Here is a 27,602-nt window from a genome sequence, read left to right as displayed (position 1 = left end):
TAGTTAGCTGCCGATGGTCCTGTTATGCAATATGCAGCCCTGGGGTTACTGGAAGAGTCCTGTAAGTGGGCCTTCCTGAATCCAGGGGGTTTTCAAGCCCACCCATGCCTGTCATTCCCATCCCACGGAGGGTTCGCTCCTTCCATGGCCCTCACACTACCTGCATGCACTCCGCCTGTGGCCCGGCGCGCACCGCCCAGCTCGTACGCACCAAATACAACAACTTTGACCTGTACCTGAAGTCTCGATGGATGTATAGTTTCATCCGGTTCCTTCTCTATTTTGGCTGCAGCCTTTTTACCTCCCTCCTCTGGGTGGCACTGTCTGCACTCTTCTGCCTGCAGTACGTCAGCGTGCGAATTTTCCTTCGTCTTCAATACAAGCTGTCTGTCATTCTACTGCTGCTGGGTCACCGCCGGCTGGACTTTGGCATCCTCAATGATCTGTTTATATACAGCATGCATGTTACCATGTTTCTGATCGGAGGCCTGGGATGGTGTTTCATGGTCTTTGTAGATATGTGAAGTTCAGACTGGTTGAATGATCACTGTGTTGAAAGACACTCAATTAGATTTGCTTTTTGAGCATGCAACTTTTACACATCTTGACAGAACTGAGAACATATGTGCGACACTTTAAAAAAAAAGCTGAAATACTTTTGCACAGCTTGCTTCTCATTCCAGTGTAAGAAAAATGTTATGTGTGCATGTTTTTTTTCTTTTTTTAGATTTTATATTAATTAAATGTGTTGTATTCTAACACTGTGCGGAGGGAAATATGATTTACATTTTGTTTTTAATGTCAGTAAACTAATGTTTCATATATTTTTAGATCTGCATGCGCCTCTTATGTTTGCTTTTGAGAAGGTGCTATTTTATCTCGGTTTTCCTTCCTTCCATTCTCATGCAGAATTATCCTTCATTAATGGCCTCTTTCAGCTTACTTGCGGTGTTCAGACCATACTATTTGTATGGTGCCAATCAGAGCATGAGTCTGATTCCCCATGTTGCATTAGTGTGGTGTTATTGGCGCCAGCCTGGCATGAAAGTAAAGTGAGTGAGTACAATCTCCTATTGTTTGAGGATCAAACATCATATGCCTCATACTTGGCCAAGCATGGTCTTTTGTTCTGAAACTGAACGGACACCAGTGACATTTCAGACAAGCCATTGTACAGCTCAACCCAGAAGGGTCAATGCCCTGATGGACCGACAAATGTACAGCTGCCGAATGAGTGGAGGATCACCTGTGTCAAATGACGAACTCTCTCGGAGGGACATATATCTACTACTGCAGACCTGCTCAAATAGTTGTTGTGTTGTAGCACAGTTCAATAACATCTCAGGAACAGCATCAAATCACTATGAATAAAAATTGTGTAAATCTTACCGGTGTGTGTAGTTTATGATTTCTGTGTATAATAAATGTGTCCTAGACAATTGTGTCCTAATTTTGATTCAAAGAGATGCATTGGGATATTCTGTGTTTGACCAATATGGGTTTTTAAGGCCGATACTGATATCCAGAGAACAATAAAACTGATAAATGTATATATAAAAACAGCTAAAGCAATTAACACAATCTAAATAAACACTTATTTTACATTATACTCGGTTGAAATCCACAAAAAAAGCTGTGCTTATATGACCCTTAGAATTGTATTTGTATGGTGTGTCCCAAAGACCCTCTTATTTGTGGAACTACTTTCTTATGCTAAAGATTCAGATTATTCATTACTAGTTAAAAAATCATCACTTTAGAATTAGCAGTGGATTAGGCTGTTTCTGAGAAGTTACTAGAGTAACAGGAGCCAGCACAACTGAAAATTACTTTTATACATAAGTTCAATAAACATATAAAGTTATTACCGAATAACCTTTTAGACACAATATTGCCAGTTACTTTGTCTATTTTTGCTTTGTCAAATAGTTCCAAAAAAGCCACAGTTGAACCAAGCAACACACATTAGTGGTGTGTTTTTTTCTAAATAAATCAGTATTTTGAACAAATCGGTTGATCAAACGATTCCATGAGTTTGAATTGCGTTCTCCTACTGGTGTAACAAAATCCTTTGAAAGAAAAACTGAAAAATCTTACTAATGCACAGTCTGACAGTCTGTCTGGAACAGGAAAACAAGACAAGCAGAATGATACAAAGAATGAAAAGTCCTTGTGCTTTTGGTGTCCTATATATTAAGTTCTATAAACATAAATATTACATAATTAATCTATCTGGCCATTATGTCAGTGTGCACCAAAGGTGTCTTTGGCTTGAACGTTTCATCAACAAGGTCTCCCCAGTGCAAACTGTTGTGCTTTCCTCCTCATTAACTTTACATGGTAGACAAGCCTGTTTCTTTTTACCATTTAATCTGAGTGAACACCTCATAGATGCCAGGTGTGATGGTGTAGAATCCTTAACATTTAGCAACCAGGCTTGATGGTGAAGGAAGGTTGCAGTAATAACACCCACTTCTCCAGTCAATCTATCATCTTAAATTCATAGTGCATGTAGTGCCCCTTTACTGGTTGATGAAAATGAGTTTGGTAACTTCCAACAGATCCAGTGGCCCCTAAAAAGTCTGAACATGGATCAGCACAAACGAGAATAAGCCTGAGATGCAAAGAGCAGGGAAAGTAACCACTTTTCTCAGTTCTTTCCCATATTCTTTACAAACCTTCACCTGACACAGGTGTAACTTTCTAATCAGTTGATCAGTTGATCCCTTGGTTGGTAAGTATATCCTCAGTTTACCAACTCTTGAGAACAACTTCACCAATGATTTTCAGTGTAGTGTTGAACCAAAGTGTTCAGGTTAATATATACTGGTCCCAATTATACTTTTTTCGAGGAGGCTCCGCAATATCCAAGGTTATGCATTGAAAGAGTTTAGCAGAAGGCGCATAAGAAGAGTAAACACATAGACAGGGGTATCCAATTCTGCTCCTGGAGGGCCAGCATCCTGTAGATTTCAGCTCCAACCTGCTCCAGTACTCCACGCTGGAAGTTTCTAGTGATCCTGAAGTCGTTGTTGAGCTGGTTCAGGTGTGTTTGATTAGGGTTAGAGCTAAACGCTGAAGGACAGTGGCCCTCTAGGAACAGTATTGTACACTCGGTTCAGTTCGACTCGGTTTGCACTTCCACTGCAGTTTAGTATGGCTTTAGAGTGGGCGAGATTATTCACGTGTCGTTATAGTTGCACCGTCTCTACTGCCGTGACTCCTGGAAAAACGTTTTTATTCCGCATCGCTCCATCACGCTCTCGCTGGATCCGCTCCTCGGCTATCAACGAGAGGAACGTCTGTACTTCCTCAACAGACAATGAAACAGCCATTTTTGGTTGTTAAAAGGAAGTTGCGCTCATTCAAAACAGTTGCGCTTGATCTTTCGCTGGCTGTGCTGATTTAAATCTAGCGGGTCTGTTGTGTCAGTGATCAATCAGTGATCACCAGAGTTTACACGTCACGTTTTGGTAACGGTACGGTTCGCTTGTAACCTCGGCCGAGGTGGTACTAAAAAAAGTACCAGGTACTGTACCCAGTGGAAAACCCCCCAAAAGTGAACCGTACCGAACCGTACCATGCAGTGGAAAAGTGGCAAAAAGACCTCTGACAAGTGAACAGTATGTTCAGGGTTAGGTTCTTCTACACCCTTGTTAATCAGCTATCATTTCCCTCTGAGTTTAGGGATAAATTATGGGTAGGGTAGGGATTGGGTAAAGTCTATATTTTTGGACAATAATGTTGATCAACAAAAGATCCGCAGGAACATGTCTTACTTGGCAAAATCACGGCAACCGAATCTGACACACTCGGTTCAGGTCTCTCTCCCAATGAGCTGATGATCTGAATCAAGTGTGTTCATTAAGGAATACATACAAAGTGTGCAGAGCAGTGGGTCCTGAGGACTGGAGTTGAGAACCACTGTTGTAGAGCTGGGTCTTACTGTGATCTGTCCCCATGCACCAAACTGCAATTCAGAGTATTCAGCCTTCATAGAGACCCTAGTTGACAGCTGAGTAACAAACTAAAGGCAAAACTCGCATTAGGGCAGGACAAGATACGGCAAGACTAGACAAGGCTAGGCAAGACAAGCACTGGCAAGAACAATTTATAGTACTAGAACTAAACAAGGAATAAATTAATGAAACATATACTGTCAACAAAGCAAAAACAAATCAAACACAGAAAGAGACAATAGATTCTCAGTGAGCTCTGGGTGTTGATGCAGGGGGTCTTTGGGGTCTATGCACATTGACTGGACTAGCCTAGCTGATATCAGCCCATACTTAAGGTTGTATTCCTTAATCTTTTAGAGGCCTGTCTAGTATCACACTGTGTGCTTTCACTGGCTCTCCTGCATCGCTACAAGTCCAGGTAATAGTGTACATAGCATTTCCCAGGGAAAGCAAGAGCTGATAAAATGTAAAAACTGTAACTTGAATGCATTGTAAGTCGCTTTGGATAAAAGCTTCTGCTAAATGCAAAAATGTAAATGTAAATGTATAGGGGACCTCTGGCAAAATCCACGGTGTACTTTACCACTATTATGGGAGACCAATAACACCATTACAATGGATGATGGCATTCAGGTAATCACTTCACACTTAACTACTTTCTTGGCAGTAAGGGGCATCAAAATATCCACACATCTTTGAAACAGTGGAACTCCCAATTTATATTGTGCATACCTTAACAAACATGATATGATATATTGGTATTTTATAACTAGAGTTTTGCAATTTGGAAGAATATAGCTTTAAAACACTTTGCAGTCCAGTCAAATATTTCTGCAATCTAGCGTGAGGCAGAAAGGAAGCAATTGATGAGTGTCAGACCTGTAGAAGTACTGGTAAAGAAGTCTCAAAAATATCCAGTCCATCACAATTACTTGATTTTTCTTGTTGGTTGTGACTACAGAGCTACAATTGTTTAAGTGGCATGTGTAGGCACTAGAAATGACATGTACTTTGTGATGTGGTCATGAAGGCTAGGAATGACAAATTGTTCACATGCCCTTTGTGATAGAAAACTCAGGGGTTGCATGACTCTGCACAATAGTGGCCTCTGGAATGTTAATTATTCAGTCACCCCTCTACAGTTCTCATTTAGTGTTTCACATACCACTAACAAAAGAGTACAAGATTTAAATAAACATCATAAGTTCTTGACTTTTCCCTTTTTTATTTTTTTATTTGCTAATTTAGGAAAGCTCTAGTAGTGTCAATCAGAAAAACATTCTGAAAGATGATTTAGGGTGATTTAAGTCACACTCAACTTTAAGCATTGAAATTATTTTGGACCCCACAACAAATGAGCAACAGAATATGATATTATACACTAGGGCAGATTTTCTCAACTCTGGCCCTCAAGGTCCACTTATGAGGGCTTGAAAAGGTCTTCTCAGTGCAACTTTGTGTTGTTAAGCAATGGTTCTCAACTCCAGTCCTCAAGACCCACTGCACTGCATATTTTGTATATTTCTGAATCTGACGGTGAGCATGATTTCACCAAGTACAATATTTTCCTGGATCAACATCCTTGTTGATTCAGGGACCATAGAAAGTGTATTGACTCAGTGCATCTCAGTGTGGTATGGAAACAGCTCCAATCAGGACTGCAAAGCACTACAGAGAGTTGTGCGCTTAGCTGTGCGCATCTCAGGGTCTGCTCTCCCCTCTCTGCAGGACATCTACCTCAAACGCTGCAAAAGTAGAGCTGTCAAAATCATCAAGGACTTAAATCACCCTGGTAACCGTCTATTCACTTTGCTTCCATCTGGTAAGCGCTTCCGTAGCCTGATGGCAAAAACTGAGAGACTTAGGAGGAGCTTCTTCCCCCAGGCCATCAGGCTCCTAAACTCTAACTCTGTGTCATAACATCACTTGACTCCATGTTAACATCACTATATCAATAAGCTATTCATAATTTCTTCTACCTCATATGCTGCTATTTAAATACCCTGTACAACTTTTTTGCACATTCTTTTGCACATTCCTGTTATATTACTATTTATGTCAACAACATACTGACCTGCACATTTATATTTATATTTTTTTATCTTTTATTTTATTTTATTCTTTTATTTTTTTACTACTTTTCTTTTTCTTAATATTTGTATTCTATACAATTGCACTGTCCTTGGAGCGGACCTGACTTACATTTCACTGCTGGTTATATTCTGTATAATTGTGTATGTGACGAATAAAAATTTTGAAATCTTGAATCTTGAATCAGGGTTAGGTTCTTCTACACCCTTCTTAATCAGCTATCATTTCCTTTAGGGATAAATTATGGGTAGGGTAGGGATTGGGTAAAGTTTATATTTTTGGACAATAATGTTGATCCAGGATCGATAAAAGATCCAGGAACATGTCTTACTTGGCAAAATCACGGCAACCGAATCTGACACACTCAGTTCAGGTCATAGATCTCTCTCCCAATGAGCTGATGATCTGAATCAAGTGTGTTCATTAAGGAATACATACAAAGTGTGCAGAGCAGTGGGTCCTGAGGACTGGAGTTGAGAACTACTGTTGTAGAGGGTCTTACTGTGATCTGTCCCCATGCACCAAACTGCAATTCAGAGTATTCAGCCTTCATAGAGACCCTATTTGAGGCCCTAGAAGAGGTGCCAACTGGGAATCCATGCAACTCCTGGGAGACTTCACCCAAGCAGTGTTCTGTTAATGGACTTATGTGCAGGTCATTGTTTGGCCATATTGAACACCATGTTCAAATGATGAGAGAGCCCGCCAGACAGACCCGGGAAACCCAGACAGGTTGTGAGGTTGAACTGGGAAATATAATTTTTAACTCCAAACTCTGGAGAAGTTACCTTGCATCATTACCAAAGCATACAAATTGGATTTGATAACTTGCAATTAATAGTGCGGACAGTCTGCCTGAAAAGATCTGATTTAAGAAAAAATCTGATTTGCCTACAGTCTGAACATAGCCTAATTGCTATCACTGTCCATGCTGAGATGTATACCTAACTATTCTAAGCAAGCCATACTTTGAAGTGTCTATGACAAGCTGACTAGTAGGGGAGAGCGGTGCACAACCTAGCACTTTTTGACTTTCTCAGTTTGTGTGAATCAAAGAATATAGAAATACAAAGACGCTTTACTCCTATACTTATGAATGGGATAAACTGCAACATGCAATATGGCGGGATAGTCCCGCCTTCTAAATGAAAGGGCCAATCGTTGATTGGTAAAGTCATTGCGTCACTGCAGCGGCCTCCGGTTCCCATTAAAACGAACGGAGGCTAGAGCAGCGCATTGGAACTACGCATGCGCATTGGCTGGTCTAGCCTGAAAAATAAGCTTTTTAAACGCTATTTGAGCATAAGAAACAACACTCCACATTCCACTTTTTTTTTTTTTAGTTTTCCACATTCTTATTGCATTGTTCATTCTTACAGTATGTCGTTTTCAAAATCTTAAACACTAGGCACAAATCTTGTTTTTTAAACTTATTTCTATATTGGAGAAGAGCAAATATCAAGTGGATAAAAAAAAAAAAAAAAAAAAAAATTGTTCAGTGAAAAAAAATGTCAAAGAAAAGCACAGTTTAATTATAGCGGGCACATTGTAACGGTCACGATTCATCCAAATATGAAGGCGATGATGAAAATCAAACAAGGTATATTAAATAAATCAACAGATAGTGAGACAGCTCTGTATAACCCAGACAAGACCAGACAACTGAGGGTAAAACAGCAGCAACTTAAATAAAAGACAAATGAGGGCAGTAACGATAAACACCCGATTTTATTGAATGAATAACCATGACAACTAAAGAGTGGCGGGAAAACCGAACAAAGGAAGACAGAAAACTACAGAGAACAAAATAAAAGTCCATGATAATGAAACTAAGTAAACAGAACTGTGACAGTAAGGCAGTGTTGCACCGTTCTTCATCTGCGCAACTGGAATTTACTAAATACTAAAAACTAAGATTTAAAAAAATTACTTAAGACAGAAATTATACTTTTACTATGGTAAAATAAATGTTCAGTGATATCTTCAAATTATGTTTTAATTTTGGTGCACTTTTTTTTCTCTAAATAGTGTTGACATGGCAACTAAATACCATAAATGTTGTTATTCTAGAATATGTGGAAATAGTTAAACCACGTGTGTTACCACTTACCTCGCGTTAGTTTGTGCCCCGTGCTCTCCTACATTATCCTGCTCATTACACTTAGCAAATTAATAAAAAACATTGATATGAGATATTGATTTGCGAGTAAAATATTACATTATGTGACAAAATAGAGATTGTGGAGTAAGTGATATACACAACACACAACATGAAACTAGCAAAACTAAATGGTCAGGACTGTTGCCAGTGAGGTGAATGGTTGGACAAATTCACAGGGACAATATGTGGCAACTTTTTTGAGACCTGTAGCAGGCATCAAATTTGAATTGAGCTCATTTAGTGTATACATTTCTCAGTTTAAACATTTGTTATGTTCTCTATGTTCTATTGTGAATAAAATATTGGCTCATTTGAGTTGAAAGGCTTTTAGTTTTCAGTTTATTCAAATTTAAAAAACGTCCCAACATTTCCGGAATCCGGGTTGTATTATGTGTGAGCAGTGGCGGACTGGCCATCTGGAGCACCGGGAGTTTTCCCGGTGGGCCCTTGTACAATGTGGGCCTGCCCTTTGCGTAATATATATAAAAAATTTATTGTAGTAAATGTACATATATCCTTCCATCAGCCCAGATGAATGGCCCGGGCCGCGTGGACCACTACATTAAAAAGTTCTAATTAATTTGGTCAATTCTGGTCAATGTCAAAATGTAAGAAATAGCCAATCAAAGTGTAGAAGGTGGTATTTACCGTTCACAGAGGCTGACGAGACAATTCAGAAATATTTGCTAACCGTTTAGTTAAACGGCAGACATTAATTTTCAGTAATGCAAACAACTACTGGCCTTTACAAATTTCTCAGTTTTTAATGCCGTTATTCGAATCGTCACAATGTAGGCTACATAATGCAGTTTTCAGCAGACATGAGATAAGAGTTCATGTAAATCTGCTTTCTTCTAAGAAAATGTTTAAAAATCTATAAAAACATTCTCAATCTTACTCTAGAACATTGTAAATCTGAAGACTTTTGCTTTCGAGTGCTGTGCATAGGAAAGTGATTTATAGGCCTAATAAAAATATAATTTGCTTATTAATTCACATGCGTTAGCCTATTTTATATACACACTGGTGGTTAAAAGTTTGAAATAATTACAGCTTTTGATTTATTTATTTGAAAGAAGATTGAGTTTATTTGATCAAAAAATACAGTAAAACAATAGACTAATATTATGAAATATTACACTTAAAATAGTGGTTTTAAATAGGATGTTTTAAAATGTAATTTATTTCTGTATATGACCAAAAGGCACCATAACAGTCCGCATTCTGCACTATTCAAGTCTTCTAGACAATACCAGAGCATTGTGTGTCATATGGACTGATAATATTGGTATTTAACTTTAATGATATTAAACTGTCCCTCATAAAAGTTCTTTAAAATTATTTACTATTTGCCATGTACACCAGAAAAGATCAATTATAATGTCAAGAATATGTCACTCATATTTATGTTGTGGTGTGGTGTGTTGCGGACTGGGTTTGGTTGGCCGCTTTGTGCCAAAAAGTCCAGGGCCACTTTTTGGCCCCAGTCCACCCCTGTGTGTGAGCAATAACAGTCCTCCAGTGCTAAACTGTATAACTGACCACTCAACATGGAAACCTGGTTTTCTACATAAAGTAGCAGTGTTCTGTCTCATATAGGCCTACATTTATGTTTGTATTCATTAAGTGGTCATGATAAAGTAGATATAAAATACAGCCAGACTGTCATTTTCACTATAGATAAGTTCCTTGAAGGTGATCTGCTTTGGTGAATAATCACCAAGTCTGAGTTTATTTGGAATAATACCAAACTGCCTGTACATTATCATTAATTACTTAAGTACTTGAATATAGTTACATTCAGGCACGTGCAAATATACATCAAAGGGGGCTTGGGCACCTGCCCTTCTTCCTCGAGAGAAAGTGCGTGTGTGTGTTTCTGTGTGTTTCCCAGTCAAACAAGTAAAAAATCTAAATATTAGGTCATGTCGGGAAATGTTGAGTCTGATCAATTTAGCACACATTGCTCAGAGCAACACAATTACAGAGAGAGAGCCTCCCTCCCTTTCCAGTTCTGATTGTCTTGCTGTAGAGGTGAGTGGTGATGAACAAAAGACTAATTACCTGTGCCTCCAATTTACAGCTAATTATCCAAAAGACAAAAGGCAATATATAGTTCATTTGTCTTGCTAACATCCATGACTCAGCTACCATGTAAGTTAGCTAAAGTTCAGCTAAGGCAATAGGAAGTCTAGTAGGTTAGCCCAGTGTGCGTTCTTTCACTGCATGATTCAGTTTATTAAAATGCATTTAGAATGATTACAAAATTCAAGATATTACAAACGTGATATTGATTTTATATAGCAGCTAAATAAACATGAATTTAATATTAAGACACTTATGTTTTAGTCTAGACACAATATTTGACTGCTTTTGCTCTATTTCGCCAACAAATATCATTCCAATTTGCGTCTCTGAGCAACATGATTCTGTTTTGTTCCTTAATAAATCGGTTCAATCGCAATGACTCACTTATTAACAGTGACTTGCTGCCACCTACTGGTGGTTTAATTTCACATTTAAAGAATCTTTATTTTGAAAAAAATATTAATTTCAAATATCAGTATTCAGCGTTTTATGTTTAAAATATTGATGCAGTATTAATGCATTTAACTGCAGGTTAAATGCATTCATGTCCTGCATTAAACAAAAAATAATTTTGTCAATACTGATTTCATTTGCTTGGTAACAGGACATAAAAAGATGATCCACACTTTTAGAAAAAAAAAGGCTTTATAAAGGTAAAAAATGCCCATAAAAGGTCAAAAAAATCTATTTATACTTATTGGAAACTTATTGTGAACTGATCTCCACACTGAATATGCAAAATATCAAAATCTTTAGGAGTCAACTGTCCACGGTAGTCCTTAAGATATTAGCACAATAACACACTCAGCAAAATATCGTCTAATTATTGTTATCGATAAAATCTTAGAAAATATTGAGATAAAGGCCTATATTTTTGTCAATATCGCACACCCCTAATATATTTAACGTTTTGTTTAGAATTTTTTTTTTTTAATAAATATGAGAAGTGCCCTTTTTCCATTTGAGCCCCTGCCCCTCAAAATGTCTGTGCACGTCCCTGGTTACATCTGAGGATTAAATGTTAAAACGGCTTGCCATAATTGTTCATTAGCTATGAACTGTACGGGACGGTCCGACTGTGTCTTTAAAAACTCCTGAAAGCGTTCGAGAATGATGTCAGACTGAACGCGAAATCACTTCCTGAACTGAGAGAGAGAGAGAGAGAGAGAGAGAGACTCCAGACAGAGGCAAATGGGGAGAGCGCTAGTGTTGTAGGGAGAGAGCAGTGGAGGTGAGGAGGGTCTGGCTGAACACGGACCCCGCTGGAAACTTCACATCACATCCACAGAAATACGCCGCTACAGAGCGTCGCGCTCTTATATGGAGGAGACACTCGCCGGGTAAATATATGACACGCATCATGTTTGGGTCTTGATGGCAGGACTGCATGACGCATATGGGGCCATATTTTATTTCCTACTTTATATATTTGTATGATTCAGAGTCACTGATCAGATTTCAGTGCGGCTGGTAATGTCATATACTGAAACTTAGGGTTTGCTCTAACCTCGTGAAAATAAGCCTCAAATTCAAGTCATTTGTTTTTAGCTTATGAAAGTTTTTTTTTTTTTTTTTTAATAAAATAAAAGTGTGGCAGTGAAGGAATGCAGGTGGATTCGGTGGAATGTGATTTTGCGAGCAGAATATGAGAACGTGCGCGCGCGTGTGTTCGAGTTTATTAGTGATTTAATCTAGATTGATGATGACGATGATGATGGTTACACTGTTACAACTCACTTTTGCAAAACTGCCTAAGGCCTGTCAAGTACTGTTTTTGGACATGCCTCCATGGTACTACATCTGAAAATGGTAGCGTCCTGTTACACGTTTTTGGGCTGTGATATTCTTTGAAGAACTTTGGAGTACCTTAATACAGAAAACAAACAGATCAATGTTTGTTTTTGTTTTTTTACTCATACAGATTGAAGTCACACAGAGGTAAATTACATTTGATTGTATCTGCTTCATTCTGTGACAGCATGCTGATGATCTCCAGTTGCAACTTTTTATTTGTAAAAGAAGTTCATTGTAGCATGATTCCTCAGCAGTTGATTTATTCATTGTAACCGGATGTCATTTTTAATTCTGAAACCACATGAACAGAGACACGGCCGCACACTCAATGAGATAAACTAACGGTTTGAGACGGATTTTGATCTCCAGTTCACACACAGTGTGTTCAGACAGGTCTGGGGCTGATCTTTAGTTTCGGTTGAGTGTTTGTTGCTTTAAGATTATTCAGACGATGACTAAATTGGAGAAAGGAAGTTTGGTCAGAGGAGAGAGTGTATAGCCACATGGAGTGTGTGTGTGTGCTGTCTAGTTTCCAAGACATGTGACTCTGCACAATGCCTCCTTTCCTATGCTACTAACATGTGCTCCATGGCATTTCCTGCATAAGATTTCACTGTCTCCATCTAGATGATATCTAACAAATATTTTGTGTGTGCACAGTAAGTCATTTTAACAGAACAGTGTGCATTTAGTGTCATATCCCTTACTGAAAGACAGCCTTGCTGCCGTACCAAATGTCTGCTTTTCTGGGTTCCTCCTCAGGACGAGCGTGTGAAGAGATTTTGAGGTAGTTTTTGGACTATGGTGGCATATTTCCAGGCCCGTAGAGTCACAGAGCTTCTTTTCACAGCTACACACTGCTGTAAAATCCACACCAGCTGTTACTGCAAATGTGCTGAATATGAATACATCACCGTTTCGATGCACATATGGGTTTTTCGGTGGCTGAATCTTAAATATGTGCTCACAGCCTTGAAAACAGTCATTTGTCGTTAACCAACTCAAAATATTGAAATGTTTATTAGTTGCAGGCCTACAGTACATGGCATTGACCGTTTTGGTTTGTAAATGTTTCTTGAATATCAATGATTTTTCTCTACTCACAAAATAAACTGTGGTCACACATCCTTGAATGTATTTAATATTGCGTTGTCTTTGACCTTCTGTAGTTGTGTTGATGGTTTTTGAAGATGAGGGCATATCTCACGACCTATCCATATTGAAAGAAGTGTTATTTTCGTTTAATGTTTTGAATTTGTTTATTTTTGTATATATTTTTGCATTTTAATTTTAGTTAAAGTTTTAGTAATTTTGCTGTGTACTCATTTTTGTTTGTTATTGTTTATTTTTAAATGTGTATTTATCTCTTTTTTCAGTTTTAGTTATTTTGGTACAAGTAAGTGAAAATTAGAAATGATGCTTTGGCAATTTATTTTTATGGATTTAGTTTGTTAACTCTAATAATCCTGGTTGGCATTAGTCTAATTTGACAAGCTTCTATAAACAGAAAATGAATTTACTCCAGGAGTTGGATTGGACACAGCCTTTGACATCAATAACTAAACATAGGGAAGTGTTTTCTTATGACTTTTACAAGTCTGTTTATTTTGCTATCCTCGTTATGCATGTCTGAATGTTTTGTTGCATTTTAAGATTTGCATTTAGCATTGTTCTTTTCCTGGCTTGTCTGTTGTTGTTGGGTCACGACCCACCAGGCACTGTGGTGATGTATTTTCTAAATGATTATGAATGTAATAAACCATTTTGTGGGTATAAAAGTTGCTGCCAGTAAACCAACTCATCAGCGAGTTTGACTGGGTTCTGAAGCTATCTCGTCATCCGTGCGTCGTTTGTTCTCACACAATATACAAGGCCGCGTTTCTTGGGCTCAATGCATGCCTGTAGGCACGCTGTCTTTGGTTTGGCCAGCTGCCACGTCCCTGATGACGCGCAGCAGCTGTATTTTTGCACTGTGTCCTGAGTTGCCTTCCCGAGGCCTCGCTCTACCAAACATTCCACATGGGGCTGAAGGGCCAGCCGAGGTCTGTTGGGTTTGTCTGACGCGCTCTCTGGGCCGAACCCTGATGGGCCCCTTTACTGAGAGCGTTATCTGAATACAATAAGCTTGCTCTCTTCATCAGTAATTAGATCTCGGGCCTGGAGACTCTTGAGACGTCCTGTGACGAATCTGTCGTTCTGTATGATGTGTGCGCTACACCATCGGTCGCATGCTTTTCCCAGACCTTTTGTTTGTTGACAACAGGGTTAAAATCTTAAGAGTATTTTGCACTGATGTATTGCAGACTGATATAGGCATTCTGGTAATACCGTGTGCCATTTGTGCTAGAAAATATCAAGACTTTTTGTATTAATTTATCGTTGGCTTTACAGCTTAATGAGAGAGCAATGGTCCACAATAGGTACTTTTCAGTGGCCAATTCTTTAAAGGATAGTTCACCCAAAAGTGAAAATTACCCTGTGTTTTACTCACCCTCAAGCCGTTGTAGGTGTATATGACTTTCTTCTTACAGATGCAATCGGAGTTATATTAAAAAATGTCCTGGCTCTTCCAAGCTTTATAATGGCAGAGAATGGCGGTCCAGATTTTTAAGCAAAATAAAGTGCATCCATCCATTATAAAAAGTACTACACACGACCCTTCTGAAGTGACGCGATGCATTTGTATTAGAAAAATATCCATATTTAAAGCTTTATAAACCATAATCTTCAGCTTCCGCTAACTGTGGGATGCACGTTCGTGAGAGAGTGGCATCCAACAGATGACGTAGGTGTAGCATAAGCTCCGGTGAACGGTGATGCGAACGCGGGAGCAAAATGTTGGAGGATTTCGTTATAAGCCAAGGGGAGACTGGTTTCCTTTGCTGGAAAAAAAACTGGGTTCTAACGAAAGTAGCATATTCTCACCAAAGCTTACACCACACCTACAGTCATGGTCAAAAATATTGGCACCCTTTGGTAAATATGATTAAGAAGGCTGTGAAAATGAATCTGCATTGTTAATCCTGATCTTTTATTTAAAAAATTCACAAAAATCTAACCTTTCATTGGATAAGAATTTAAATAGGGGGGGGGGTATCATTATGAAATAAATGTTTTTCGCTAATACACATTGGCCACAATTATCGGCACCCTTTTATTCAATACTTTTTGAAACCTCCATTTGCCAGTTTAACAGCTCTAAATTTTCTCCTATAATGCCTGATGAGGTTAGAGAACAGCTGACATGAGATCAGACCATTCATTCATCCAGAATCACTCCAGACCCTTTAGATTCCCAGCTCCATGACGGTGCTTCTTCTCTTCAGTTCACCTCACTCATTTTCTACAGGGTTCAGATCAGAGGACTGGAATGGCCAGCAGAAGCTTGGTTTTGTGCTCAGTGACCCATTTTTGTGTTTTTGAGGTTTATGTTTGGATTATTGTACGGTTGGAAGATCCAAACATGGCCCATTATAAGATTTCTAACAGAGTCAGTCACTTATTGATTATTGTTTGTTGGTATTTGATAGAATCCATAATGCCATGTGTCTAAACAAGATGTCCAGGACCTCCAACAGAAATATAGGCCCACAACATCAAAAATAAAGCAGTATATTTCACATGTACACATGGGGCACTTTTTATCCCTGTGTTCATCAATCCCATCTTGAGTGTTTGCTGCTAAAAAGCTCATTTTTTAGTTTCATCTGACCGTAGAAGCCAGTCCCATTTGAAGTTCCAGTCATGTCTGATAACTGAATATGCTGAAGTTTGTTTTTGGATGAGCTAGGAGAATTTTTCTTTAAACCCTCCCAAACAACATGTGGAGATGTAGGTGCTCCTTCTCACCGTGCATTAGGACGATATAGACACACGTCCTCTTCCAGGCAGTTTCGTAACATTTTATGTTTATTGGAAATTCTTCATTATTGCCCTGATGCTGGAAATGGGAATTTTCATTGCTCTAGCTCTTTTCTTAAAGCCACTTCACTAATTTATGAAGCTCAATTAGCATATGCTACACATCAGAAATGTATTCTTTGTTTTATCTCATTGTGATGGATGATTAAGGGAATTTGGGCTTTGTTTTCCCTCCTATTTATATTTCTATGAAACAGAAAGCCATGGCTGGATAGTTTCATGTTCATAATCACTCTGGAGTGCTCAAAATTGTGAATATGAATGGGAATATACTTCAGAGATATTTTACTCATAATAACTTCTATGGGTGCCAATAATTGTGTCCAACATGTATTTGAGAAAAACATTTCTTTCATAATGATATTTCCCCCCATTTTTAAATTCTTAATATCCAATGAAAGGTTAGATTTTTTTTTTTTTTTTTTTTTTTTTTTATAAAAAATCAAAAGGATTAACAATGCAGATTAAATTTAACAGCCTTCTTTGATCATATTTACCAAGGGTGCTGATATTTTTGGCCATGACCATAGGTCATGAATGCGCATATAAGCAGAAGCTAGAGAATGTGGTTTATAATGTTTTAAATAAGGATATTTTTCTTACACAAACACATCGATTCATTTTAGAAGACCTTTATTAAACCCCCGGAGCCTTTGTAGATGAATTTTTAATCAAAATATGAATTGATCAAGTATAATCAATGTGAATATAGCCATGTTTGTAATCTACTATTATGATCACGTGTCCCCTGTATGTGAGGAGGCCTGCAGAAGCCCGCAGGAGAGTGTATTGTGCCTAGTCAAGGCTATGAACGTGTATGAGGTGATTTAGGCCTGCAGAAGAGTAATCAAGTTATTCTACAGTTATGATCATATATTTCCTGTGTGTAGAGAGGACTGCAGGAGAGTAAAATGTGTACATCGTATGGGGGTAGTAGGACTGTGTATGAAATATACTGAACAAGAGAAAAAACTATATAAAGAGTGTATAGACACAACAGATCCTCTGCAGAGTTTCTCGGCAGCATTGTCTCTGACAAAGTCTATTTTCTGGCATCAAAACCTCAAGACTTCGAGAGTGATTTCTCATTGAAGCAGCAAAAGCCACCACACCTTGTGGACTACTTTTTATAAATGGATAGAAAATAAATGGATGCTCCTAAATCTGGACCACCATTCTCTGCCGTTATAAAGCTTGGAAGAGCCAGAACATATTTTAATCTAGCTCCAATTGCATTCATCTGAAAGAAGAAAGTCATATACACCCAGGATGGCTTGAGGGTGAGTAAATCATGAGGCAGTTTTCATTTTTTTGGTGAACTATCCCTTTAAACTATTATTTTATTCTTATTTATTGATTATACTCTATTGTTAAGCTATTTCTCACTGTACTAAACACTATTTCTCACTGTTTCATCTCTTTCAAAGATTTGAATCAGTTTGATTGGAATTTGTTTTTTATTGGAATCAGGGTTATTTTAGATGACTAAACTTAAAAAATCATATATATATATATATATATATATATAGGGCCCTATGAAATCCATTTTATTTTTTTCCAAATTCTGTTTTTTTTTTTTTTTTTTTTTTTTTTTTCATTTAAATTTTTCTGGACTCCTTTTTAGTGGTCACATTAAATTTTATTAATCAAAATTCATGTCTAATTAATTAAAATCATGAAACTTATACAATTTAGCATTAATTTATTAAAAGTGTAACAAAAATGACATCATGTTTAGGGCCGTATGAAACATTTAATTTTTTTCTCACCTTATGTTTTGTTGCCAAATTCTGTGTTTTACCATGTCTAATTATTTGAATACATACAAACAATTTTTATTTATTCTTACAGTAGCCTTATGAAGTGGGTTTTTTTTTCCCCCCTCAGAAATTCTGTGTTGTGTATTTAAATTTTACTGGTTATCAGATGAAGGCATAAAACATTGATTTAATGTATATTTTAATTAATGAAAATTAATCATCCAAACTTTAACAAATTCCGTGTTAAACTGTAAATTCCATTTTAGTATGTGTGTATAGATAGTATGTATGTATGTGTGTGTGTGTGTGTGTGTGTGTGTGTATATATATATATATATATATATATATATATATATATATATATATATATATATATATATATATATATATATATATATAATATAAAGGTAACAAAATAAATGATAAATAAAATTATGTAAATTATACACAATAATAATTTTAAGACAGTTGCCACAACAACTTTTATAATTTTCATTTGGTTTCACTTGATGGACTAGAATAAACAATTAAAATAAAAAAAATCATAAAATTATACATGCATATAAAAAAAAAAAAAAAATTAATAAAACTTTTAAAATGAAAATGATGGCCGAAAATAACAAATTCAAAATATTGAGAAAAAAAGAATAATACTGAAACTAATCATATCTTTGTTTGTTTGTTTGTTTCATTCATTCATTTAAATATTCCCTGGCATGACAAAACAAAATTTCAACCAAACATGTAAATTTCAAATTGTTTCAGGGTTTAAGACTGATGCAAAAAATGAACCTCAGCTTTCAAATACGATTGCACCTCACTGCATTATTTACAGTCAGTATTGTTGTGCTTTTTTGCCAAGTAAGTTTTTTTCCTGTAAGAGTTGAACTGTTGAGTTTGAGACCAGTTTAAGCGAAATCCTGATTTAAAAACCCAAAAGAAAACAATTCTCTTTCAAAACACGTTTTGTTCCAGCCCTGTTACAGTGTTTCGGGGTTGAATGTTGCAGGGTTGAAGATCGGTGCAAGAACGGTTTATATAGGACGTTTCACAGTGAGTTCTTTGAATTAGGGTTAGGTTAGGGTCATCTCTCATGTAGCCCATGTTATTTACAGTGACTAAACTCCCACTTGGCATATATTAATAGTAACTATGCACCTGTCGCTGTTTCTGTGATGCCAGTGAGATGCTGGTGAATATGCTGGACTTCAGATCCCGTCTGCATTCAGGTCTCTAGTCAAATCAAATCAAATACAGTTGCTTCATATACTCTTGTGAACCTGTTCAGTCAGATATTGGAATGAAATGTGGGTGGAATGACCTCTTTTGTCATTGTGTTGTGTAAACAGTCATATGAGTGTCTTCGTGGAAAACTGTTCATGCTTAATTGTATTTGTGTGTACTTTTGTAAGAGGGAAAATATGGGATGAAAAAGAGACAGTGACGTGGCAGTGATAAGAACATTAAGTGGACGTATTAAATCAACAACATGCAATGAACGTTGCACACAGACTCTGAATGATTTACAGTCAACTTGGGCTGGAGGTTTGATAGTTTGTTAAATTAAACAGCTTTTTCTGTCTCCCCCTCCCCCTCTGTGTCTTTGTGATTTCTGGTAAGTGACATGGTTGGCCTTTGGCATAACGCCTGGCATGATCACATGGTATGGATGTCACGCCAGTATGTGTGTGTGTGTGTGTGTGTGAGAGAGTCTGTGAATAATTCCACATGAATGACTGTGTGTATATTGTATAATTCCAGCAGGGCAGAGCTCACTGGGACTGTAAACACTTCAAAGCTCAGATGATTTTCCACTTTAGCCGTCCTGTGTTGTGTTGTTCAGGACTGTTTAAGCTGCTTTTATTAGTTCTGATAGCTGCCTAGGTCTTGCTCGAAGTTATCTTGCCAAGTATGCATTTCTATGTTTGATACACATGTAAAAACATGCACGTTATGCAGGTAGAGCCGCCAGTTGCCTCAACAAGCATGCAAATTATTGTTCTCAATTTGTTTACATATTATCTCTTTCATCAAAGTTGATGTGAATGAGTCTCACAATGTAATAAAAATGTGACCCTTTTATTAGTCTTTGCTAAGCAAAGTAACTGGAGCTGTCAAAGTTTTGTATCGATTTGTATCGTAAAAAGCGCTATACAAATAAACTTGAATTGAATTGAAAGTTGATTTTATACAACAGTTCAGTAAACAAAGTTTATATTGTGTTTCGCAAATGAAAAAAGTTTCAGTCAGAGCAACATAACACACAGCAGTGATTCGTTGCTGAATGAATCTACGGTTTTGAACGAATCAATTGAGTCAATGCGTCAATCACTCATTCATAAAGACTCATTTCGGAGGCTGCGTCCTCCGGGGGTCACATTTGAAGGTTGAATACATCATCGGTGCAGTCTCATTTAAGAAAAGTAACCATTAAATTACAGAAATGACATTGTCTTAAATAAGACATCCTTGATGTATGCAGCCTACAGAGGACGCAGCCTCTGAAATGAGACACAAGCAGTCAATACTTGCTTCATTTGTGCATGAACTAGCCGCCACATCCTGGCACCTTTTAGTTTCTTATGTTTATTGTATCATTTCATTTAAAAAGGGCATATTTCAATATTCACTTATTTTTTTCAAAATCCCTTAATGCTCATTTAAAACCATTCATCTCATAGTATTATTTACGCAATTCTGATTGCAGTGTAAATGCATTCATGCCACCTCTGTCAGCAGTCTGAGTAAATACATTTAGATGCAGTTTCTGAACGCAATGTTATGGCCACGTTGTAGCCTTTAAACGTTTGTGTGTAATACATCTTATGTTGAATCAAAATATTTCTGAAATCTGCAATTTTCATTTAGCACAATGACTTTTTAAAATATTTTAGTTTAGCCCAAACTGACGTGCAATTATTTCGATTAATTAATCTTCCCATCGTGTAATTCAGTGGATTTAATCATTCTAATCACTTGACAGCCCTGAAATTAACATACAGTATTAGTACTCAAAGTGATCAAACACTAATATTAAGTTTTAACACCATGAATAATTCCTCAGATCTTGTGTGTTGTTAAGGAGAGTCTGCTGGTACGTTTGTGATAAGGCACACCATTTGCACCATCAAACAGGTGGAAAAATCCCACAGATGCACACAGAAGGACAAACTCGAGCCATATCTCTCTTTTTACGCCAGGCAGCAGGAAAACGGTTTTGCACAGGCAAATGCCACGGATAATTTCTTCCAATCAATAGTCCTAAAACTCTTCACAAGAAGCAAAAGGGTAATGCTTCTGTTTTTAATTTTTTTTTTTGTATTATTATCAAGTGTTCTTGGTCTTTGACGCCACATTCCTGTTCTCTTGTGTACACCTGTGGCACATGAGCTCTCATGTGCTGTGATCCAGATCTTTGGTTGAGCTCCAGCAGAATGTCTGGAAAAATCTCAGGGAAACAGCCTGTTTTATCTTCATCCACACTGCTCCCATGATCCAGCGCAAACCCACTGTGTCGTTCCTTAACTCAACTTAGCGCTTGTTAATATTTTCTGTGAACTGATAATGATCAATAACAAGGGTTACATGATGGGAATTTCTAAGAACTTGCACACATATCTCAGTTCACTGTCACAATCTGTGAGAGCTGGATTTGCTTAATTATTAAATATTGTCGACTGCAGTGTGTATGTGCAGCTTCAGACTCACTCCTCAGTCCAGATGAAACGTTGAGGATTGTGCTCGGCTGATTTTGTAGATAGTTAACCCATATTTCAGTTGCTCAACTTGCAGTTTTAAGCATCTTTAGTGTTTCTGTGTGAGGTTTAGCTGCAGTGCTGTCTGTTTGCTTGTTTCTAATCAAAGCAGATAATATTATCTTGCCTTAAGGCACGTTGCTTTATTATAATTTAATTTTCAGTACAGTGCAGTTGATGAGAAATTGAAGGCTGTTCCAGATGCAAATTATTAACTGTGTGAGATGACTGTACTGAAGAAGACTCAACATGGTGGTCGCTAACTTGTCGATTGTGAAAATAAGCACAAAAATACATTACATTTCTCCAGTCTTTGTACTGGATTTTGTTGTACTTATTTTTCAGTTATTTTCGGGTGCTACTGGGACAGTGAAAAAGAAAAATCCATCATGCTTGAGTCAGTAAACATGACTTTAACACAGGCCAGAGATGCTGAAGACGGGCGCAAAGAGGAAAGAATACAGTAGCAGGCAGATGGAGCAAGCTCACTGTTCACAGTTTGCGAAATATCGGAAGAAAATATAAATATTGAATTGGGGGTGAGGGGTTATATGAATGTATTTCTGAGGGAAACTAACTGTCTTCTGAAAAGTTTTGATGGCAATGGCATTTTCTTTTTCCTCCATATAAAGTAGTAAGCAGCAGTACTGCATTGTTTACAGCGGTAACCAAGGAAACACTATTTCGCTGCTGTTCCATAAGCGCCGCCTGCTGTCAGAGAGTGAATCTGCATTCTCATGCAGCCGGTCTGCTGTTTTTGTTTTATGCATGTGTTATGTAGCATATGAAGATGTTGTCAGACCATTCTGTTTTTGTTTTAAATCATGAAATTATACAATCTGATTCAAATTAAAAACTACTGCTCATGCAACATGTACAGTGAGGGGAAAAAAATATTTGATCCCCTATCAATCAGCAAGATTTCTGGCTCCCAGGTGTCTTTTATACAGGTAAGGAGCTGAGATTAGGAGCCCTCTCTTAAAGGGAGTGCTTCTAATCTCAGTTTGTTACCTGTATAAAAGACATCTGTCCACAGAAGCAATCAATCAATCAGATTCCAAACTCTCCACCATTGCCAAGATCAAAAAGCTGTCCAAGGATGTCAGGGACAAGATTGTAGACCTACACGAGGTTGGAATGGGCTACAAGACCATCGCCAAGCAGCTTGGTGAGAAGGTGACAAGTTGGTGCGATTATTCCCAAATGGAAGAAACATAAAATAACTGTCAATCTCCCTCGGTCTGGGGCTCCATGCAAGATCTCACCTCATGGAGTTTCAATGATCATGAGAAGAGTGAGGAATCAGCCCAGAACTACATGGGGGAGGATCTTGGTAGCTGGAACCATAGTCACCAAGAAAACAATTGGTAACACACTACGCCGTGAAGAACTGAAATCCTGCAGCACCCGCAAGGTCCCCCTGCTCAAGAAAGCACATGTACAGGCCCGTCTGAAGTTTGCCAATGATTCAGAGGAGAACTGGGTGAAAGTGTTGTGATTAAACTAAAATCGAGCTCTTTGGCATCAACTCCACTCGCCGTGTTTGGAGGAGGAGGAATGCTGCCAATGACCCCAAGTACACCATCCCCACCGTCAAACATGGAGGTGCAAGCATTATGCTTTGGGGGTGTTTTTCTGCTAAAAGGACAGGACAACTGCACCGCATCAAAGAGACTATGGACGGGGACATGTACCGTCAGGGCCAGGGCATTGAAGTCAGCCAGGGCAATGAAAATGGATCGTGGATGGGTATTCCAGCATGACAATGACCCAAAACACACGGCCAAGGCAACAAAGGAGTGGCTCAAGAAGAAGCACATTAAGGTCCTGGAGTGGCCTAGCCAGTCTCCAGACCTTAATCCCATAGAAAATCTGTGAAGGGAGCTGAAGATTCGAGTTGCCAAATGTCAGCCTCGAAACCTTAATGACTTGGAGAGGATCTGCAAAGAGGAGTGGGACAAAATCCCTCCTGAGATGTGTGCAAACCTGGTGGCAAACTACAAGAAACATCTGACCTCTGTGATCGCCAACAAGGGTTTTGCCACCAAGTACTAAGTCATGTTTTGCGAAGGGGTTAAATACTTATTTGACTCATTAAAATGCAAATCGATAACTTTTTTTCTTGTTATAGAGCAAATAAACAAAAGCATAAATAAATTAGCTTTAAAAAATTGCAACCAGTACTGGAATAAAACAAACAAATGGAACCAGAATCTGAATCAGCCATGAAAAATCATGATTGGTGCATCACTAATTAAAATACTAAATAAAAAGTTTCAGCAGCTACCATAACATGGCATATCTAAATGCAGCAGTCAAAACTTTTTAATTTCACATTTATTTTAATCACCACAGTCGTCACCACTCACAGTGATCGATTTAGTGTAATTATGCAGGGGCATTTTTTTGCCCCCATTATCTTGAATTTAGGGGCATTTAGCTACCTTTTTGTGGCATTTTATTGCTCCTGTTCATTTATAATTCTGTTCTACAGTACAGCTCAGACTGCATTAACTCATGAAGCTGCTCTTTGCACGATGCTTCACGCATCACAGCAGACACTGTTAGATGCACTTACAGCGGCTGTTGCTCACTGACTCATATAGAGAATTTTACCCCAGTATTCACATCACGCTTTCACTAAACACACTGGCGTCTGCTCTCATTTGTGTATGCATCGCTGCAGTGCATGTGATCAGTGTGTGTAGAATACAGTGTTGGTGGGTCACGATTGTCTTCTGTTTTGCATGGTTTGGCACGCAGACACAGTGAAGCAGCGTGTTCAGGATAATGATGAGATCAAATCATCACTGACTGCCCTGATGCTTACTGGTCAGATGTGTGTCTGTCTTCACTGCAGCAGGATCATCACTGACTAACATTTATTACTGGAATGCTTCAGTCCAGAGCAGACTCATATCAGTTCTGCTGTTTATTGTTTTACAGTCATACATGACTAACATGAAATAGCCTGTCTGATTTCTGTGGTATTAACACTTTTATCATGCAGTTCCACTGAGGAAATGGGTGTATTGTTAACAATTAATCCTGTCACGTAATTTGAATTGCTGCCCCAAAATGTCTCAGGATTGATCTTTGACTTATACTGTATGTATTTGAAAGTGCCATGAACAGATGGAGTTTATGGAAACATTTGCTGTAATGAGCATATTCATCTGAGATCATATGATTGCTAAGTCTAGAGTAGCAAACGGGCATAAATCTCACTCACATTATGGCAGACTCGCTCTCTGTTTATCATCTGGACAGTTTCTGTACTGAAATCTAAAACCACACAGTTCCAGCACATGCATACACAGTATTGATGGGTCTTTACCTTGAATGACAGCAGCAGATATGAAGGCATTGTAAATAATGCATATTGCACTGAACAGTTGCTAGCTGATATCACTTGTTGGCTGGCTTTACACAAACAGTCATCTTGGAAATAACCTAGTATGTACACAGTTAAATTTGAGGAAGAGCTAGGCATTGGCTTTGACTAATCTTTGAGAGTTAGCTTTTTTTTTGACATTTAAATTCAATGAGCAGAACTGCTTTGTTTTCTGAAGTAGTCAGCGCTTCTTACTTTTACATGGACAGGCATTTTGGTTATGAAGTCTACACTCATTTCTTTGGTATTTTCTGTACAGCTCTATTTTTATGAAATCGCTTTTGATTTCAGATCAATACAGACATGCAGACTCATCCACCACAGTTTTGTGGTATTTTGCTTGCTTCTCGTTTATTTTTCAGTCTTTGTGAATGGCTCCCTGGACTGAACTTTATCACTGCCGGTTCTGCTGTCTGTGTGGACAATAGTAGAATAAACACACAAAAATGCTAGAAACCAAAAACTGCTGAGGGATGTATAAAAAAAAAAATAGTGCCGTTTAGTACGTGTGTTTACCAAATTGCTAAATAAAGCTGCCACAATATCATATTTTCATATCAGATTATCATGCTCAAAATAATCCATGGTAACAATATTATCTAGCAAAAAACAAAAGTAAAAATTTATTAATTAATAATGTAATCAGTAAAATTAACTTTGTTTATTTTGTGTTTTCTCTTTTTTGGCTAATGACTCGCACTCAAAATATGACTTGGGATAATATAATAAAATGATCTCATCTGCTGGTGTGGATGCTAGTTATAGTTTATAGTTTATCTTTATAGTTCTTGGTTTTAACTTGCTATATAGCCAGTAGATTGGGGTCTGGTAGGTTAGTGTTAGAACAGCATGCCATCCAGACTGGAGAACTGAAGTGAAACTATAGTTTTGAAAGCACACAGTCATGCCTGAACTCACTTTGATAGTGCAAAGTGCATTTGATAATGAAAGTACAAGATGTGCGGTGGCAAAATGCCATATGGTACATGACATTTAAAATGAGATCCTGTTGTAATAGCATGTTGTGAATTTGTTTAGTGGCATTTTTCCAGCACGTTGTTACGGGAGAAGTGCATTCACAACTGCAATTACACATGTTCACGTAAATTCACTCAAGTTGCATTTGGATCATTTTGTGTAAATATACAAGTATGTATCAATCTGATTATTCTTATAGGATTCGTTTGTTTCTATACTATAAAATTTTATATTAAAAAATATTGATACATTGTTAATAATCCAGCAGTGTTATTTTTTTATTTTCATATTTTGTCATGTTAGTGTCCACCTGTACAAATGGGTGAGAATAAGCTGCAAAGTGGACCAGATTTCATGGCTATAGTCAAACATCTGTTAACGCAAGAAATTTTAAGCGCTTACATCAATTAATCTAAAGTATAAATCTCATTCAAGAAATAACAGCTAGCTGTTGAATTACAGAGTATCTAACTAGCATTAAACATGTCTGCTACAATCTTCTAAAGTTTAACCATGAAGTGCTGACAATTAGCAAAGAGACACTAAAATTGATACATGTCTGTATAACGCCAAATTTGCACTGCAAATGTGGCACAGAAGCACTTCTGAAGTGGCATTTAAGTGTCTTGACACAGACTGTTTAGTGCTGCTCAGAGGTGGCATGAATGCATTTACACAGCAGTTGCACCTTTATACAGTACTAGGAAGTGAGGTGAGTCAGAGCAGCCATAATTAAGCCACGCTTTTATGTGGCATTGCATCTTTACACAGAATTTGCAGAAGGCACAGAACTGGCTGTGTAAAGACGCCTTTAGTAAAATAATATAATGACTTGTGACAGATACTGTGTGCTTTGGAAAGTCTTAAGTGGTGGACTGATATTTGGACATAACTGGCAGCATCGATTTGAGGAATCACTTGTAAAAAGTTAAAGGTTTGTTCCACATGTGAGCAATAGCAATAGGGCTGCTTGACTTGGTGAAAAAGACTAACTCCAACCAGCTGGAAAGACAGACTGCTGGCGGAGCAGGTGAAGATTATTTGGTGAAAATATGTGTGTGGTTTGTGTGCCGAGTCATGTTCAGGGCAAAGAGTTGTAGAGCTGCGGCTCTTTGTCTTGTGGATTGATTTGGTATCTTAAAACCGAGCCGAAAATACACACCCTTAACACGCACTTTTTACACACACACATGCACACATTGTAGTGTGTCATTTCATCCCACATTTCAAGGACCTCTGAAAACTTTCTCAAAAAGAGTCTGTGAGGAGCCAGTCGCCAAACTTTACATTCTTCAAATCAATTTGACAATACATTTCCTCCATTTGCTGACAAAGAGTCTTTGCATTTCTTTGACCTCTGCTACTGTTCCATTGTTCATTAGTAGGTGGCTCTTTGTACTATTTCCAGGATATAGTGGTTTTACTTGTTGCCAGTAATATAACAATTATCAGTCACTTTTTTTTTTTTACTCTTTTTCTGGATTCTCTCCCAAATACGAAACCCAAAATGATTTTCTGGTGTATTGAGAGTAAAAAGTGTTCATAGTGGACCATATTGTAGTATTTCAAAAACCTTGCACTTAGAATAATCTAACTTTTCTTCTATTTTCTAGTATTTGGTTAATATTACACAATGTCTCACATGCATGGCCGAACACAGGGTTTTAGAAATACTGAGATCTAAAAACTGAGCTTGCTAGA

The 27,602-nt window shown here is 37.7% G+C and overlaps 2 protein-coding genes across 2 annotated transcripts in view; both read left to right on the top strand.

Annotated features, from left to right (window-relative positions):
* Positions 1 to 10: 10 nt before the first annotated feature.
* On the top strand, positions 11 to 1,431 carry LOC306870651 (transmembrane protein 250-like). The gene has a single exon (XM_079418045.1). The coding sequence runs from the start codon at positions 105 to 107 to the stop codon at positions 522 to 524; it is 420 nt and encodes a 139-aa protein (XP_079274171.1). The 5' UTR covers positions 11 to 104; the 3' UTR covers positions 525 to 1,431.
* A 10,015-nt stretch (positions 1,432 to 11,446) lies between these two features.
* The window catches only part of LOC306871710 (nucleus accumbens-associated protein 2-like), a 34,103-nt gene continuing 17,947 nt past the window's right edge, over positions 11,447 to 27,602 (top strand). Inside the window, exon 1 of the mRNA XM_079419821.1 lies at positions 11,447 to 11,639. The gene's annotated coding sequence lies outside the window, so the exon portion shown is untranslated. The remainder of the gene's footprint in view (positions 11,640 to 27,602) is intronic.

The sequence above is a fragment of the Barbus barbus genome, assembly GCF_936440315.1.
Source record: "Barbus barbus genome assembly, chromosome: 6".
Taxonomy (NCBI): Eukaryota; Metazoa; Chordata; class Actinopteri; order Cypriniformes; family Cyprinidae; genus Barbus; species Barbus barbus.
The sequence above is the reverse complement of the archived record's forward strand: the minus strand, read 5'-3'. Positions and strand labels throughout refer to the sequence as shown.